Here is a 19,607-nt window from a genome sequence, read left to right as displayed (position 1 = left end):
CCAAACCTGCCACCTCAGCCTAAACAAAAACCATTTCCATATTTAAGCTTTTATGCCAGTTGTTTCTTATCTCTAAACATTTTTCGATCACACCTAAATACTTTAATGCGACAAATATTTTGCACTCACACCGTTTCAACATTGCATTTGATAGCTACCCCGAGCAATTCACTGAAGCAAATTTCAAAAGCGAACACATTAGGCTAATGTTCTCGTTAAATCGCTGAAAAAAAAAAAACCGCTAAAATGCAACAGCAAAGAGAAAGGCACCAACATTCGAAAACCGGACGCCGCACGTCTCAACGCTTACCGCAGAACGAACCAGACATCACAAAAATTTTACGAGACAAAAAAGAAAAAATAATCACACGCACGATTCAAACCAGTACTGAGTTTCTTCAAGTGTTTACATGTGGATTATGAGCACATATTAAACAAGAACTACGTTCATATGTGGCTAACCATGATGCCGAGAGTCATGTTTCCTATAATCAAAATTCAAGGTCTCGTTACTCGAATCTGTAAACAAAGACGTTCCCTAGACAAGAGAGAGCCAAGATAACAAACCTTCTGTCTACAAAACATATGAATCTCCTAAATTAAAGTTAAAGAAAGCCCAACACTACAACCCTTTAGAATATGTTTTTAAAGATAATCAAGTAATTTCCAGATTAAATTAAAATAAACCTAAGTGTAAGAACTAAGCACAATAAGCCTAATTATTTTTTTTTAACGACACTGCATTGAACCTTCAAAAGACTAGTCTTACTTCGCTTACCAGATCTTCCTAAACTCAGGTAGGCGTGCAAGACAGCATGCGACTGCACCATTTGGTGACTGCGAAAAACGAGAGAGAGAGAGAGAGAGAGAGAGAGAGAGAGAGAGAGAGAGAGAGAGAGAGAGAGAGAGAGGTTTATCAACAATCTTCGGCCAAGAACAGATCTCTTTAGTCACCACAGAAGAGGGGAAAAAGAGGTTTAAGTTCTCGTCATCAAGTTAATATATTACCAAACTGGTTATGCCGCGGAAAACAGGTTAGTAAGCCAGTATGCAAATAAATTCGTTCCTTACACAGAGTGCACACAAAAGCTACTGTTACTTTCTTTCAAAATAACAGTGTTTTTTTATGATACCGTTGCTCAGTAACTACTGATAAACTGACCTGGCTTCCATCTGCATTAGGGCTGGCGCATGGCCAAATGACCTTTATAAACGGGGACACCGAAATGTGGCTATGGATTTCTATTAAGACGTTACTCTGAAATTCGCAGGTTCTAGATTATTAGTTTATAATGAAAAATGAAACAACCCTTTAGTAATCAAGTGGCCAGCGGCAGATGACATTACTGTGTTCTTCATAAGCACAGACTACCATCGTGTATTGTTTTCCACATGGTCACGTACATGGACCTTCGTTGCAGGTAGTTTTTTAAAACAGACTTCGTGCTGCCAGATGATAAAACTCATTTAAAGTTGTTAACCCTGTTTTCATAACACAACGAAAGGGGACCAAAAGATAGTGGTGTCTGTACGATACACTGAACGCTATGATTAATATACTCTACGGAATCACTGTGGCTGGAGATTCCACACACACTTATCAATAGAACACATCTAAAGTAACCAAGAAACTGGGGTACTGTTGGCATCGCTTCTAGTATGTAAAGACCCATTGGTTTTAAATACCACGGACTTCATGCTATCAGTCCTTTCTATAGTCTAATAACGTCATGCCTAAGCATAACATTATTAGACTAGGCTAATAATGTAATACCAAATAATGTCGTGCCAAAGCAGCAGAGCTCTTTCGTCTTAAGGTAGTGGTTTACCTGACAGTGGTAATTATAATCAGTCGCAGATGTATAATGACTTGTGCCCAACGTCATTTCCATTAATGTGAAATGGTGAAAAATTTGCCCTGCGAATGTTAAATTGGTCTTAGGCTTAAGACAAGTTGTAAAAATGCCTTGGAAGCCTGGGCTCATTTGCATTAATTAATCATTCATTCCACATCTTTTTTACTTACACATTTAGGCTACTTTATCTTCGTCTCTTCTTAGGTACTCTTTAATTTATACTATATATATATGTGTGTGTGTGTGTGTGTATGTGTGTTTATAAAGCAAAAGCCTAGTGCTAACAATTTCCTTAACACTCGGGTGTACCACAGATGATGGTGATAACAAACATCTGGCACACAATCATAAGAAAACACAGTATCAGTCTTATATTTGTAGTGATATGTTTTATATACAGCACTTATTAATAATAAAATATAAAAACAAAACCAAGTGTAACCCGAGCCAAGTGTTGCCAAACCTTATTAAAATATATATTATCACGTGGGGAACATCATAACCTTACAAGACTGTTATATGTGAATTTCGCTGTAAAACCAATCGTCGTTCTTAAAGACAACTATCACACCTAAGCATTGATGGCATCACATAAATAAAAGTGAAACATTCCAACATGAATATTCAGGAACAGCGTGAAAGTTCTAAGAACATTGACATTCAGTGGGCATCCGCTTGACTGTGGGGTCCCATTTCAACAGAACCACCATCACCTCATCAAATCTTGGTTGACACCAAATAAAGGTAACTGGCGGTCGTTGGTTGCCTTACAACATACGGATACTGTAATCTTTCCTAAGCTTTTGAGAGGCCAGGCGGGTCTAATTTAACTCTGCAGCTTAATATTGATTTCTGCCCATACGCCGACGGGTTTGGCAGTATGACGACCATACCTGACCATAGCCTATAGAGGAAAACTGTTATGGCGGGAAGGACAGAATTAATTAATCGGAAGCATGATATAAAACAATTCTTGGTTTGATTTATGGAAATCAGGCTATAAGACCAAGCACTGGGACACTTTCAGCCATTTAGTGTTTGAGGCAGTGAAAAGAGAGAGTTGGAGCAGTTGGGTAGCAAGATGGGAGAAAGGAAGCTGGAATGGACGTAAAGTAAAAGGCTATAAAGTGCCAGTAGCCAGGGGCCGAAAGAACGCTAGAAACCTTCAGTAACGCTTGCGGTGCACCACACTTGGTGCAATAACGGCAATTCTTGAAATGGTGAATAACATGCTTGATGATAAAAGTCTAAGACTGGGAAGTAAAATACTAGCAAACCTCAAAATCATAGAGTATACACGAGTGCAATACAATATTCACAAACATTCATCGACTGGGAGAGGAATTCTTAAGAGAGAAACCCCCGCTTGGAAACATGCTTTACTTTTCTCCAGAGTTTACTTTATCGATCTGGTATCGATTCCCCAATGCAGGTGGCTGCATTGGTGGTAACTGCGGAGTGCGTTCGTGTGCCTTACCTCACAATCAAAGGGGTTCAAAGCAACTGCATGTACGCAATGTTTCCCCTTGTGTCGTCGGTCCTATTCAACGCAACAGCATTATCATAATCCGGGGTAAAGACCCCTACCGAATGTAGGGTAAAGTCTGACTCCATGCGTTGTTGGTGATCATGACAACAGGGCAAAACATCTCGTGAGCGGCTGGCAACTATATATATCACAGACCCAAGCGTTCAGTTTATTTGTTTATCGACTTTTTGGATCATTCCGCAGTATAAATTTGCGCTATATAAGGTCGAGCGCTTCTATAATGGGTCAAAATAAGGGTCTGGTTCGATATATGACAACAGGTTGGGTATTTATTTATTAAAGATTTGACTTGGGTAGAAAAAATACGAGTATTGAACGTATGACTTAATCAAACACTAGCCGATTATTATAAAATCATTCACTTTAAAAACGGGTGGTCGGACGGTTTGCCCTGAGTAGCCAAAACGTTTAAAAATCCAGAACATAAATTATCTTTCTTGAACCGAAAACACAAATGTCATTCCCAGTAATGATGATATTATGCAGAGCTGTGCACATGACAAAGCTGTAACCTTTCCTCGAAAATGTGCAACTTTTATTTTCAAGTTGGTGAAAAATAAAAAATGAAAAACACAGGGATTCGTCCCAATGGCGAGATGCAATTCCGGTAATCTATCAAGCACCGGTTCACCGCGCGTCTCGGAGATGAAGCAATCACCTTAATAAGGAAGCAAGACTAATGCTAAGGAGGCGATGTTGATCACGCTCATGATGGAAGCGGAACTAAACCGATGATGATTGGGAGCCGCCATTTGACACGTGAATGAGTCTGGCGGATTTGCAAGGCACTTTATCCGATTAGGCCTAATTGCATGGCTTCATTTCCAGGATATGACTTGGTTAAAAAAAACCTTGAGACGACGACGTTTCAAATGATATTCATAAGAAATGTCTTATTAATATGACATTTCAGATCCCATTTGACACGGTTTTTTATAGGCCTATGTTACACAAGCTTCGTTTATTACGTACGCAATTACGATACAAGATGATACTTTCATCCACACTCCTGCGTTAGGCCTATGCCTAAAATGAAACACGGCCTATTATATAAATTATTTCTATGATCATTTTCATATATTAAGAATGTTAGTGTTTAACCAATCATTTTAATACATTATGCAATATATAAGAATGCTAAAATGAAGCCAAGCCATTTTATACACTGTGAACTAGGCCTATAATAATACTGATAAAAAGATGAATCAACCATTTGAATACACTGTGGGCGACTGTTGAAAAAAAAAAACTAATTTACACAGCCTTGCTAAATATGGTAACGGTAATTCAAGATCATTATTAAAAACTGTAACAAGAAAAACGATAATTTTCAAATATCAAGTGAGAGAGGAAGCGATTTTCAATCCTTCCAATACATCAAGAATGATACTGAAGGTCAAACATCTTCATATATGAATAAACGTTCAAGTGAAAGTCGATCTTCACTCTCTTATCAAGAATGGTGTGATGAAGGCCAGTATCGATATGACACTGAAATGAAAACCTACAAAATAAACAAAAGTCGAGCTAATTTTCACTAAAAACGAGTTACGTGCGAACAGCCTCGCATAAAACGAATAAACTAATTTGAACGGCCGTAAGAATCCTAAGTGACGACATTTAAAGCATTACCAGAACAAGCTTTGCCTAGTAACGGGATATCAGTTGGCTGCAAGTTTCCTTGTAAGGGCCAAAGTCGAGAGATAACTGCAGAGACCTTGGTAAAGCCTAATGTCGAGTAAAATGAGCTCGAATTACTGAATAGGCCTAGCATATTAGGAGACTCGGGTATCAGCTGCATGGTTCAATAACAACAAGAAATCTGTCATAATCCTTTTACGAAATATCAAAATAAAATTATTAGTATATTTCGATTAATATCATCTCGTATCAAGCCTATATGAAAAAAAAACGCTGGCTCCTATACGTAACAGCAGGGTTACGTTAACGTCTTCATAACTGCATCAGTACGTTTAATAGGTATATTACTGACTAAAACAAATTGGCCTAGGCCTAACAAAGTCCGATAATTAATCTGACTTTCATTCCATGAAACCGGTTATAAAAAGTACCATCACTTTATAAAAACACACGTTACTTTATATCCACTCTGCCTGCAAAATTAAATGTCTACGACCGTTTTCAAAACACCCTATCAGTATCAAACAGCCGGGACCCAATCGCTTGATTGGACAGGTGTGTTGTTGCGTGTGTCGGGAGGGAGGAGGAGGGGGGGGGTCAATGAGACAGGTGTGGCAGGAATGCGACGGGTGACAGCAGCAGCGGCAGCAGCATTCCCTGTCAAGGTTAGACGGGGGAGGAGAGATTACGTTCTCTCGCGGTGCGAAGCGGAAAGAAGATTCTTTCTTCCGTCTACTGTCTACAAGATGTTATAACGAATAAATCCCAATAAAAAGGAATTATCTCTTGACCGTATCCTGGGGCAATTGCAAAAGACACACCTCGGAATCGACTGCTACAGGGTACAGAAACAACGTTAATGTAATAGAAATAAACCTCGGAATCGACTGCTACTTGGTACAGGGTCAACGTAAATAAAAGCATTAAACCTCGACATCGACTGCTACAGGGTACACGAACAACGTAAATAAAAGGAATAACCCTTGAAATCGACTGCTACACGGTACAGAAACAACGTAGATAAATAAATAAAAGAATTAAAAGTAGCCCAGACGGCGCGGCACACCACGACAAGTGACAGGACAAAAAAGTTTTTTTTCTCTCTGGATTTCGTTCGCGTGAAATGAATTATCGTGTAATTATTTCAACACTTACCCTTTCGTACTTCTGCCTGTCCTCCGCCTTGCCGATCTTTTCGTTCTCCAGATGAGCGATCGTTGCCCTGAGCTCTTCGATGTAGGAGGTGGTTGATTCGTGCCTCGTAGCCAACTTTTCCAGCTGTTCTAGCGCACTGATCACCATAGGCATGAGCCCCGTCACCGCATCCGCCCCGTTTCTGTCAATTAATTTCTCGAACTCCTTGCCGATCTCCGATGCGAGGTCGTACACATCCACTACACTGATACGGAGTTCGTCCTCCTCCATATCTGGTTCCATTGTGACTTGGAACGGCATGAAATTCAAGGAGTTCAGTCACGCCCACCCTTCCACTGAAACTGCGAACCGAACACTGTCGAGAGCGGCGCGCGAGCGATCAGCTGATGCTTTCGAAGCCATCTGGCGGCGGCCGCGAGAAGCATGCGCCTCTCTCTGCCTCTCTCCCTCTCTCTCGCGGCCGTCCTCCGCCCCTCTCTCGACAACACCCGTTTTCTGTGCATAAATTATGGCGCAGTAGTTCAAGGGCAACATTCCTATAATACTGCAAAGTTAATAGTGAAAGTGTACTTTTAAAATAACGGTAAGAGCTGTCTTAAACTTCGAAGTTTCACACTTGACAGAAAGTTTTTCAAGAAAACACTAAGAAACTTCAATAAATAAATACTCTATGTATATGTATATATATATATATATATATATATATATATACATATATATATATATATATATATATATATATATATAATATATATATATATATATATATATATATATACCTGTATATAATATATATACATATACATATATTTATATATATATATATATATAACAAATGAACTACATATATATATATATATATATATATATATATATATATATATATATATATATATATATGTGTAGTTCATTTGTTTATCAGTGTTTGTTTGTATTTTCATGACAAAAACTCGCTTTCCAGTGTGAAGCTTCAGAGTTCAGACGGCATTTTATCGTTATTCAAAAGTACACTTTCACTATTTACTGAAAGAAGCTTTTATTGATGCCACTACAGCAGTGGCTTTCAGCGAATATATATATATATATATATATATATATATATATATATATATATATATATATATATATATATATATATATATGGTCACTTACACGCGTGACTTTTTATTCATTTATATTAACCCACATATATATTATTTAGTATCGAATTCACTCTGCCTTGAGAATAACATCAACCCAAGGGGGATTATATCATCTTTGGATGTTGTAATGCCGTTGGACTTGCGTTTATGTTTAGGCCAGCCATATTGTCAGTATAATTTATGGCTTGGCCTACCATACTGAAAGCCTAGCCTATTTCAGTGATAGATCCCTGTTACATTTTATTTGTTATCTTTATTCTTTCTTGTTTCATTTTTTATTAATTAATAAACATTTTATTATTATTATTATTATTATTATTATTATTATTATTATTATTATTATTATTATTATTATTCTAAACCAAAGACCTAAGTTCGAATCTTGGCCGGGTAGATGCACTTACTATCTGTAATTTCCTTAGAGTATAAGTTATTCCCAAGGAATCGTGAATTCGATATTAATATTTGTGGCTTAATATTTATGGAACATACAGTTTCTCCTAATAGGGTGGCTCTAAAGAATATGTATGACAATTGTCACCACCAACTTCAGACTTGAATTGCTGAATCGTGAACGGACACACTGTCCATAAAACTTCCTTACCATTATTCACTTTATACACCTATCCAGAATTATTGCCATAAAGTAAAATTGGCTCAAAAGTTCTTTCAGCCGATCCAGTCTTAGTTTCCATAGACATTCTGAGAGAGATTCTAGATGATCAACTCTTTCAAAACAATATCTTGCTCGTCAATAATTTGCAACATATATGTATCCATTCATATGGCTACACTTTATGCATAAACTGCTCATTTGACACCCGAGTGTTGACCTCATCATGTGACTTCCCTCATTTCCCACACTTGTACACATCTTTCATTTCTCACACTGCTATTCCACACACCCACACGCCTTCTCAGTCATGACTCACATCTCCAATTTCCCTCACCAACTGCCAACACTCATCACACCGTGTTTCCATATCTTAGGCCTACCAGCCATGCAAACCCCTTCTCCACTAGGTCTAAAGAAGAAATGGAACTTTTTATTATCGAAGATGGTTATGTATTCGGTTAGCTTGGTGTATTTGCCCGTGTCTATTAGTGGGAACAAATTATTCGCTTTCCGTATGGATTCAAATCAGGATCTAGTGGCCTCAACAATCGAAGGAAATGAGATCCTTTTGTAATGTTCTGTATTGAAATGTTGTAGCAGATAACCGCAGTTCACTGGATTTGTTTTTATTTTATGAAATTAGTTATTTAATCAGTTCATTTAGCTTCTGCATCTTAGTTCTCAAGGCATTCTTTAATTTACCGGCCCTACATAATTTTCACTCTTGTTTTTAATTGACAGTGAAATTTATTTTCTAACTAATTGGTTTAATGAATTGAGTTACCCCTTCTTGGATTGTTTAAATAAGTGATTTTAAAGCAAGGAAAACCTTTTTACTCTTTATCATCAGATCCAACATATGTTAAGGATAACAAACTTTGAAAGAATTGGTACAGTTGGGATTCAAGGTAGACGGTATTTATTCTAGTACGAGCTTGTTGGTGCGCGCTACGCACGCTGGAACTCGGCGCTGCTGTCTCCCCTTACCTCCCGACCCCCTATCTACCCCGCCCCCACCCGGGGCGGACAAACAGGTTTGCAGGAGGAGGGTTGATGTCTCCCTTAACCCCGCCCCAACGTTCCCTACCTACCCCGCCTCCACCCGGGGCGAAAAAACCGGTTTGCAGGGGGTGAGTGGCTGTGTCACGTCTCCCCTACTATCACCCGGGGGAGGACAAACAAGATCAGATCCACTCAGATTTTATTATTAAAGATATAGATACAGATGATGAGAAAATTTTTTGATAAGAACTCTCCCAGAATTGATTGCACTTCAGGGGTTTATTATAATCCTTGTAATGATTGTTCTGATGCCTCCCTATGGCAATCAGGTCGTTCAATGTATCAACGTCAGATTGAACGCAAGAGATGTTAATAAGAAATGACGATACAAATAATGCTTTATTTACCCCTGCGTCAGAAAATGAACTTACTATAAATTGGAACAAATCTGAAATTTTGTTCAAAAGAAATTCTCTCAAGAAACGTAAAATTTTAGAATCTGCTGTAATTAAAGCAACCCCTATCATGAATTTGAATAATAGTTGTTATAAACTTGACAGACTCAATACTTCTCATGTTCTGGAAGCAGCCAACCTTATAACGAATGTTGTTAAAAGATTAATTGGCCAGTTTGATGTGACTTATGTGATCTTTATGTCGCTGATACTTATTTTTATTTGCCTTTCTCCTCTTGGTAACTTTCTTATCAGCTTTCCAGTATATACTTTCACCTGAAGAGGAGCCTTGAGTGGCTCGAAACTGTAGTGATTCCTTTCAAGTCAAAGAATATCTTCAGAACAGTTTTATTTTTACAAACATTTATTTATCCATACAGGTTTTCTTTTGGCCAAGGAGATAAATTGCCCAATAATTCATTCATTCGATGCATAATTTTGCACCAGATATTTGCATCAATATTGTACAGAAAGTTTTTATATGCACCATAGGCAATTGATTTTTTTTTACTTGAAGCTAAGAATTTTGCAAAAATTTTTATTGTCTAGAAAACCCATAAGTCTCCTGTTAACCTTTTGCGTACATTCTCCCACCTCCCAAATACCCATACAAATCAATTTTTCAAGATTTTTGGCGCAGTGCGATATATTGCACAAAACTTTTTATCGTTCAGAAATATCTCAAGTCTCCTGCAAATCTTTTGAACACCATCCTACCCTTCAATTACCTACATGAATCAATAGCTTCCATTATGTCTGGTTTCCCTGTGCCCACTAAACATCACTCTTCCTTGCATCTACTTTTAAAGTTTCCTATTTATTACAAAACTTCATAGATAAGTTTCAAAAGACTACTGATCCACACGCCATTTTCTAACCAAAACACATACTACTCGTCCAATGTCAATCGTTCCGTCACCTCTCTTTCTTAATTACAGTCCTACCAATATGTCTCCCTTGTATACTAAATAATGTCATACCCCCGTTAATTTTACAGTTTCTTCTTTCACCCTTACTCTAATGCAAAGGAACAATTGCTCCTCTCGTCCAGTCTTTCGGAACCATTCCCTCAAACAGACATACCTTACAAACCCTGGTCAACTGCTCAATCAATTTTTCACGACTGTACCACAGCATCACATATGGAAACTCATAAACTCTTTGTGTTTTTCCATTATTCAACCTCTTGATTGCTTTCTTTATTTGCACGAGAATGATCAAACTTACACTAAAACCTAAATAGCTAAATAAAAGGCAAAATTATCATAGGTAAATCTGCTCTGATGAAAGTCATTTCAAGCGATAAAGAATTCATCTTATCATGTGAGTTGGCAAAATAATAATGAAGCCCATGAAATATAAAAGAAATGATCTACACAAATCATAAATTCATAACAGGTTTTTGTAGGAGTCAAAATGTGTCAAACAATATCTGAAACTAGAACTTTTCCTCCGTAACTTAACTATTATTTCTTGCTTGAAGTTACCACACGAACTTCCCGTATGCCACTATTTCAATGAATTTCGTGAGTGCAAATACGTATTGTTACTTAACTAATTTTTCATTCATTGCAGACTATTCATCTAGAATTAATAATGAGACATACGGAAGAATTCTTAAATTACATAGATACACACACCCACAGCTATTTATGGCTCAGCTTAGATGACCACAGGGATCGTAATGCCAGGTAACAGAGCTAATCGTGAAATGAAGTTAGGCGAACAAACTCCTTAGATTTTATTACCTGGCAAGGCTTAAATATATTAATTACACAAAGGCTACGTGAAAGTAGCTCAAGACTAAAAGAGAGGATGTTGGTTAATGTAATTTGTCGCAGCGCGGAATTCTTTATCGGAAATGGATGAATGATGCCCAATCATGCGTTCTTTTTTTCGTAGGCAATATGAGGTGCAAGTGAATAGTAAGTTAAGTATTTACTAATAAGACTATGAAGACTTGCGCCGTATGCTAAGACCAGCACATTATTTTGGAAGTGTTCCGTATCTCCTCTTGGGAAGCGTTTGCCGCTTAAAGCGAATGCATTAAGTCGGTGTCATGCGAGCATTTTTTTCTTCACCTTTCAACATCTTGGCGCCAAACTTTAGACCTAGTCTCTGATAGCTGACTAATTTATTCGTATGAAATGGTGTAAAAAACGAGGCTAAACTGGTGTCATCAAAGTTTTCACTTGCGCATCATCGTTAATGTGCATATACGGAGCTTCAGCTTTAACAAACAAGAAAAATTATAATTGTTGCTTGGTATAAAATTTGACGGCATGGTGCCAAAAGACGTCGGAAACCCTGCTCGTGTGACGCCTCCTTTATGTACGAGCGCTCGTGCGATCCTTTTTTGTTTTTCTGTTTCGTGATAGTTAGGTAACTTTCCAGCAAATAAAAAACTTCACAGCTTCTCCTGGTAAAGTTTCCGGATGTTTTCTGCCTCGCCCAGTTTCCACCAAGGGATAGACTTAGCCTAACAATGACTGTCTTATGCGTAAGCTTTGCCGATGGCCAGTGAATGAGCTTGATTGATTTTACCCAGACTACAGCTGTTCTAGAACCATTCTTTACCCATCTTGAAGTCAAGTGAAGTTAGTTACCGGGGTTAGGACAGATGGCAAAGATGTGTACCATCTTCTTTCTCTCTTACCCCAAAGTAAGGAATATCCTGTTTGCAACACTATAGGGAAGATAGGGGATCCACTCTTGACAGTTAAGACCTTTTGTTCATTGAAAGGCAGGGTTAACTTTTGTATTTCATATCTACGATTTATGGTGCTCCGGGTCAGGTTAGGCTTGGGGAATTCGCCCCCTCACTCCCCCTAGCCGGTAGAGACCAGGCGCCCTAGGTTAGGTTAGGTCAGGAAAGGTAAGATTAATATGCATCTATGTAATGCTCCTGACAGCATTCACGTTCGTTAACTTATGCTGTTTTTGAGAATGATACTGATTATAGAAATGAACCATTTATTTTCCAGACGTCGTGTGGTTTATACATTTTTAGTTTTCTGAAAAGAAAACTATTGTGCCGGCTTTGTCTGTCCGTCCGCACTTTTTTTTTTTACCGCACTTTTTCTGTCCACACTTTTTCTGTCTGCATCTTTTTCTGTCCGCACTTATTCTGTCTGCATCTTTTTCTCTCCGCACTTTTTCTGTCCGCCCTCAGATCTTAAAAACTACAAACATACCGAATTGCAGCCCTCTAGCCTTTGTAGTTTTTTTTTTATTTTATTTAAGGTTAAAAACAGCCATAATCGTGCGTCTGGCAACGATGTAGGATAGGCCACCACCGGGCCGTGGTTAAAGTTTCATGGGCCGCGGCTCATACAGCATTACACCATTACGACCGAAAGATAGCTCTATTTTCGGTGGCTTTGATCATACGCTTTACAGAAAACTTGATTGCGCCAAAGAAACCCCGGCGCAAATTTTACTTGTTTACCATTCTCACTGGTGTAAATTACTTATAACCCCCGTTTAAAACTGGGGTTCGCCCATAACAGTTTTATATAGTTGGAGAGAGTAACACAAATCCGAGTGCTCTGAATGCACATAAAATGAGATAAGCAGTCGAAATTAAAGTATTACAGTATAACTATGAAAAGTATTGAAAAACTTTTTTTTTTATTTTCGTGTCCTTTTTAATTTTAGCTGGCTAGCCGCAGAATTTATTGTTATTGTTATTATTATTATAGCTAATAATGTATATTGTTAGTGATAACAATAACACCAGTCACATTGCCGAATTTTATTTGTCTGACCGCCGGTCGAGCAGTTGCTATGTGCCTCTCTCTCTCTCTCTCTCTCTCTCTCTCTCTCTCTCTCTCTCTCTCTCTCTCTCTGTATATATATATATACATATATATATATATATATATATATATTATATATTTATTTATATACATATATTTATAATATATGTAGAAATACATTATCCATATACATATCACATACCCACCCAAGCATATATACGTAAAGGCATACATTTATACATCACGTAGCATAAATATTTCTAAATATATTTCCAAAATTAAAAGTAACTTTGGACTTTGTAGTATTATGAGCAGTTACGTTGCAATTTCATAGAAATGAGGAAACTAAGAATGGACTTTGCTCAGTCCTATGTATAACAACTAAAGAAGTAAAAGAAATAACGAAAACAGTGGACGCTAAAACTTCAAAGCAAATCAAATAACGGGTAAAATATATATAACAATTTTTACTAACTCTTTAAATTGCTGAATTTCCAATAAAGTATCGGTTTTGTTCCCTTTTTTTATTATTTACGCTAAAAAAAGATTCTTTTTTTATCAATGGCTTTTATTTTGGAGAGAATCGGTCATGAAAGTTTTATGACTTCCACACTTTCTCTCTCTCTCTCTCTCTCTCTCTCTCTCTCTCTCTCTCTCTCTCTCTCTCTCTCTCTCTCTCTCGTGGATGTGGAAGTAAACCTGAGTTTACTACCCTAATAATTGTGATTTTCTCCATTTCAGATAAGGATATATATATATATATATATATATATATATATATATATATATATATATATACATATATATATATTCATATATATATATATATGTATATATACATATATATATATATATATATATGTATATATATATGTGTGTGTGCACAAACACACATATATATGTATATTATATATATAACATATATATGTATTATTTATATATACATTTACAATTTTCAATATCTATTTATGGATGGGGTTGCTCCCCATACGTCCTTAGAAAATGAAAGCTTAGAGTCCTACTTCCAGTTCACAACAGCCAAACACACGCGGTCACACACACACACACACACACACACACACACACACACACACACACACACACATATATATATATATATATATATATATATATATATATATATATATATATATATATATATATATATATATATATATATATATATACCATAGATGGTTGTGTACGAAAAGGATTAGTGCTGTCCTCTACAAATTGCAAATGTCACAATTTTACTTTGTCGGTTTAGTACAAGATTTATGCAGACTTTAGGAGGTTTCGTGCACATTGCACGAAAATTCAAAAGTTTGGGGAATTAAAGTATAAGAAATGAATACATTTTGATTAGTTTCTGACAATGAAAGAGAAAAAAGCTAACTGTCCTTACCCAAAGTTCATCGATATTTTTTCGTTCATTTATTTTAGTTCCAGTTTTTCTTTTGATTTTTCATTTACAAGTTCAACTCAGAGAGAGAGAGAGAGAGAGAGAGATTGTAATACCATATATATCTAATTCCTTTAACAACACATAATTGATACCTGAGTACCAGAAATGTCATAGAATTAACATAATGTTTGTTATGATTTTATATATCTCAGTTGTTTTCACATTACTTACAAAATGTTATAACTAATATTTTCGAAATATAAAGAAGCAAGCTTTACAGAATTCTGATAAATATAAATACTAAGAAGACGCCCACCCTAAAATGTGGATAGAGCAATTTCACGTTGTCCACAACATAAATGTAGTTCATAACGGTAAAAATAAAATAATCTGTCTGTTATTCCTAACAATCTTATCTTATTTTATTTTTTAGGGTCACCAATCAAAATCCTGTCTGAATTTGACATGAAGACTACACTACTGTTTTCATAAATATTCTACTCTGCTGTTATTTTCTCGTATAGCCTAAAGAAAGAATTTTTTATATGAGAATTATGAAATTTTCAATTGGTGATTTGTTAGCAAACAATAGAGAGATATGAACTTTTCGACACGGAATAAAACGTGTAAAACTAAAGAAAGTTAATAAAAAAGAGTCAAATACAAACACAAACTAGAATAAAAACTTTCTACAGTGAGAGAAAGGGAAAGAAACGGCTGAACGGGCACGATAAGTTAATGAGAACCGTTATCAGTAATGGTTAATAAGAGCTACCACATTTAACGGTCTCAAAAGGCTTCTCAGAATTTATTATATTTTGAGGGGGTGAGAATACAGTTCTCATTTGACTGCGAGCAGCCATGTCTTGAAAACTTTACTGGTAGTATGAATGTTGTGGCATGACGTAGGCCAGTCTATAAAATATTCGTTATAAACATGTAAGACTACATTCACCTATATGATGTCTCTATCTAGACCAGGTTTAAGACATGATTGCTTATCAGGGAATGTTTTTATGTAACACATATATATCTCATATATCTAGATTCCGTGTATAAACAATGATTTGGTCACCATCCCTAATGTCTGTGGTCTCGTTCAAGAGCAGATTTAACTGTCCACTCGTTTTTTGTGGATACTATCACTTTTTTATAACCCTAAAAATCATCTCATATTCTTCGTAGTGAATGTTGTTGCATGGTGTACATTACAGTGTTACTTTCAGTAACATTGCTCATTACATTTCCGCATTCTTTATTTGATTTCACTTAGTACTTACAAGTATTATTCTGACTTTGGATGGTCTCTAAATTAAAAACTGGGTTGAAAATTTACGTAAGGAAAATAAAACTCAACATTTTTTATAATCTTAAATCTGTGAATTTATCGTGAGACTAATATAACATTAGAGCGTTTACGAAAACTTGAAAGCAATTTTGTATGTAAATGATGAAATGTGGTTTTCTACACGCTTCCGCGAGCTTTTTTGTGGAATCAAAATTACACCCACCTGCCCAGAAATGAGAATCATGTGATACAAAAAATATATAAATGTTCGTACACCTCGGCCTTTGCCGCCCGTTAGACCTAAGAAGTATATCTGGGTGAGTTTCGCCTTTAGAACAGCTCAGTGTATTCCTGACGTAACGAGAAACTAAAGATGATAATATGGCAAGTAGATGGAGCATAGACCTTATGTTATATTTCGGTTTAAAGTGGTGACAAGAGTCTGTTCAACCCAGTTTAATATATAACTAATCACGGTTATCACGACAGCGAAGACAGAATTAGGCCCATACTACGCCGGAAATATGACACAAAAGGATGCCGTATACAAGTAGATTGTTCGCAGAAGTTCCGGAAAACCTAGACGCATCACATTGCAGTTAACGAAGCACACGCTCAGACTCCATGGTAATCAACAATGCGCTGGGTCAGCCCTTTCATACCACCATGCTTGTTTTCAAGCAGAGTCGAGGAAAAATCAATGACAACCTTTGAGTGTCCGAAAACCTTTGATTGCGAGGAGCGCCGAACTTTTTTTAGTCTCGCATATGCAAGCATATGATTCCAAGCCGGGCTTTTGTAGCGACGCTGCTTAGTCACAGTGCTTGTGCAGAATCCTTGCATTTTTAGCACCGTGGATGTTTCTCTGTAATTGGTAAATGCAATCGACGATTTATTCGATAATGAATAGAATTATTTAGCCTATAAAGAAATGTTGAGTCTGGATGAGTAACTGACGATCATGCTTTGATAAGAGAAAGAGTGATCATTGCAATTGTGATGAAAATACGGGTGATACTTTTTACTGATGAAGATGTTGTTTTACATTCAAAGTAGTTTTTGAGCATCATTTCCATAATCTCTCTGTTTCTCTCTCTCTCTCTCTCTCTCTCTCTCTCTCTCTCTCTCTCTCTCTCTCTCAGTTTGTCTGTTTCTTTGTCTCTCTCTCTCTGTAGTTTCTTTTTATAATGAAAGCATATGGAAAAATGACGGAGAAAGAAAGCTGCCATTTAGAGCAAATTTGCCTAAAAAATGAAGATCCTTGGAGGCCAGGAACACCAAGATAGGATAAAAAAAAAAATAAATCCAACTATAACAGGAAAAACATTTGAAGCAGGTGCGATTAATAGCATCACTTCTGTTAATATAAAAACCCTCATAAAGGATAAACAGCGTAAATCAGCATTAGATTGTTTTCAATTTTCGGAAAGGAACGTTTGAAGCTGACAGATGTCAAGTATTGCAAATCTTCAATACCAGTAAGTATAATGTTACTTATGTACTCCGGGTCATGGAGTTGGAACATGAATGGTAATGGGCCCAAGTTATGCTGAGGCTGAGTCTCTGGTACACTAACTGCACCATGCTAGACCTATGTTAATACTATAAGTAGTTATTTTATTTTGCATCAAGAGGCACTTCATGCAACAAGAGTTGCACCCAGGGCCGGCTCAAGGTACCGACAACATTTTGTAAGGCAAATGATACGTTTCAGTAATATTACATCAACTCAGGGCAGAGATGAGGGACTGGAAATTAAGATAAAAGAAGGCATTGTTCTGATACTCCACCAAGCTTTACTCTTTGATAAGCCTGTGCAAATCTCCTTTGCAAGAATAGGGAAAGAGTAAAAGGATTAGAAAGTTTGCCTGAGAGTTCCTTCAAGTAAGCAACTTCAGACCCAAGACTGTAAAATAGTCCAAGGTTGAAGAACGTGCTTATAAAGTCACCTGGTAGCTTAAGGCTTCATATTGACATCTAAAGCGACTTTCCTGTCACATATGGTAGCTCAGATACTTCTTTTAAGTATGGAAAATTTAAGCAAATTGTCCCAACTGCCTATTATGATTTCATATAAACACGCCGTTGCGTGGTGGTCACCCTCACACTTGAACTGATCAAAGCTGAAAACACATCGATGGAAAGACTTCACACACTCACACAGACATATATGTATATATACGTATGTATATGTGTATGCATGTATGAAACAATAAAAAAAGAGAAGAAACATCAGCCTAGCTTCACATTTTTATTTGCTTTCCGAGAGCGCTATCCGTGTGTTCCCGCGGTTCGATTATAACTCCCCCCAGGAGATCGGGTCTTTGATACTTTCCTCCTCAGAGTAAAGCTACACATATCATTCGCTCTGTCTTATACTAGGGGACAAAGAAATACGAGGAGTTTGCGGCTGATGCTGTTAGACAATCGGTCACTCAATCAATAAGGGACAAAGGTATCGGCACTCCACCTTTATTGTTCTCTCTCTCTCTCTCTCTCTCTCTCTCTCTCTCTCTCTCTCTCTCTCTCTCTCATCCGACCCCCCAGGTGTATGAGCATGTGGGTTTCATTTGTGATTGTGGTTCGGGGCTATTGCCTCCAATTTCGACTGGGCTGGATTGGTCCAGGAGCAAGTAAATCGTCATATGCCAGATCGTTCGCACTTATATGGTATATATTATGTTGAATTATAAGAATTTAATTACTTTATATTCTTGCTCCGATCATCTTCTTTGAGTCTTTGAAACATTAGACTTATAAGTGTTTATAACTGTTTTCGTGGCTAGTCGTAAGTTACTCTTATATTTTTTTTTCCACATCGTGACTGGGTCACAAAAGAGCATCAATTACTCTTTCAAATTGTTTCTATATGCCAGTGTCAAAAACAAAACCAGTCCTGGTACTGTATCTGAATTAGAATTCCCTGCAAATCCAATAAACTCTTCCTTGGCTTATAGCCAATCTATATGAAAAATTTAATTGAAATATACCGATTACTTTTTAGATAATAACCTTGTGGATGGAATTCTATCAACTGACGCATCCATTACGGGCAAAATATCTTTGTCAGAGAGAAACAGTCTTTCCGAGCAAACTTCATAAATGTACTTTATAAATGTAGAGGAGGATGAAAACAAGATATATAATCATTTACTTCGGATCATTATCTTAGATAATCTGTCTTTTCTCTTAATTAAAATCCAACAAATAATTCAAACTATATAACTCAAACACATCTCTCTCAGCCATGCTATAAGGACCAGAATGAACCTAACTGAACAAGCTAAGCTAAAGGTCTTCTCTGTGGTCTGTGTTTTGATGGGTGTCTGCAAGGCCTGTGGTTAGTGATCATATGTACAGTATGCGGCCACTAATCCTGTGGTCAGTTCCTGGATGGTTGACCACCATAAATGAGGTCATTGCTTGGATGGGTGACTGTTGAGCATATGGTCAGTTCTTGGTGGGTGATTGCCTACAGTCAGAGCTTGTACGAATAGCTTCCGAGGTCCAGAGCTTGAATGGGTGACAACCATACCTGCAGTCATTGGCTGGTTGGGTTACTGCTAAGCATGGCCAGTGCTTGGACAGGTGACAAACTCCCAATGCCTGTGGTCATTTCTTGAAGGGTGCCCATCTGTAGTAAATTCCTGAATGGGTGAACCCCTTTCAGTGATAGACTCCAATGGCATATGAACCCCAGGGGCACAGAGCCACAATACCGTCTTCCAAAAGTAAACACT

The 19,607-nt window shown here is 37.1% G+C and overlaps 1 protein-coding gene across 1 annotated transcript in view; it reads right to left on the bottom strand.

Annotated features, from left to right (window-relative positions):
• LOC136845940 (RILP-like protein homolog) overlaps window positions 1-6,579 on the bottom strand; it is a gene marked incomplete in the record, with an annotated part of 299,776 nt that extends 293,197 nt beyond the window's left edge. The window contains 1 exon segment of the mRNA XM_067116470.1: window positions 6,202-6,579. Within this exon segment, the coding sequence (XP_066972571.1) occupies window positions 6,202-6,501 (300 nt within the window).
• Between the last annotated feature and the right edge of the window lie 13,028 nt (window positions 6,580-19,607).

This window comes from Macrobrachium rosenbergii, chromosome 14 (genome assembly GCF_040412425.1).
Source record: "Macrobrachium rosenbergii isolate ZJJX-2024 chromosome 14, ASM4041242v1, whole genome shotgun sequence".
NCBI lineage: Eukaryota > Metazoa > Arthropoda > Malacostraca > Decapoda > Palaemonidae > Macrobrachium > Macrobrachium rosenbergii.
Note: the sequence above shows the minus strand (reverse complement) of the source record. Positions and strands in the feature narration are given on the sequence as shown.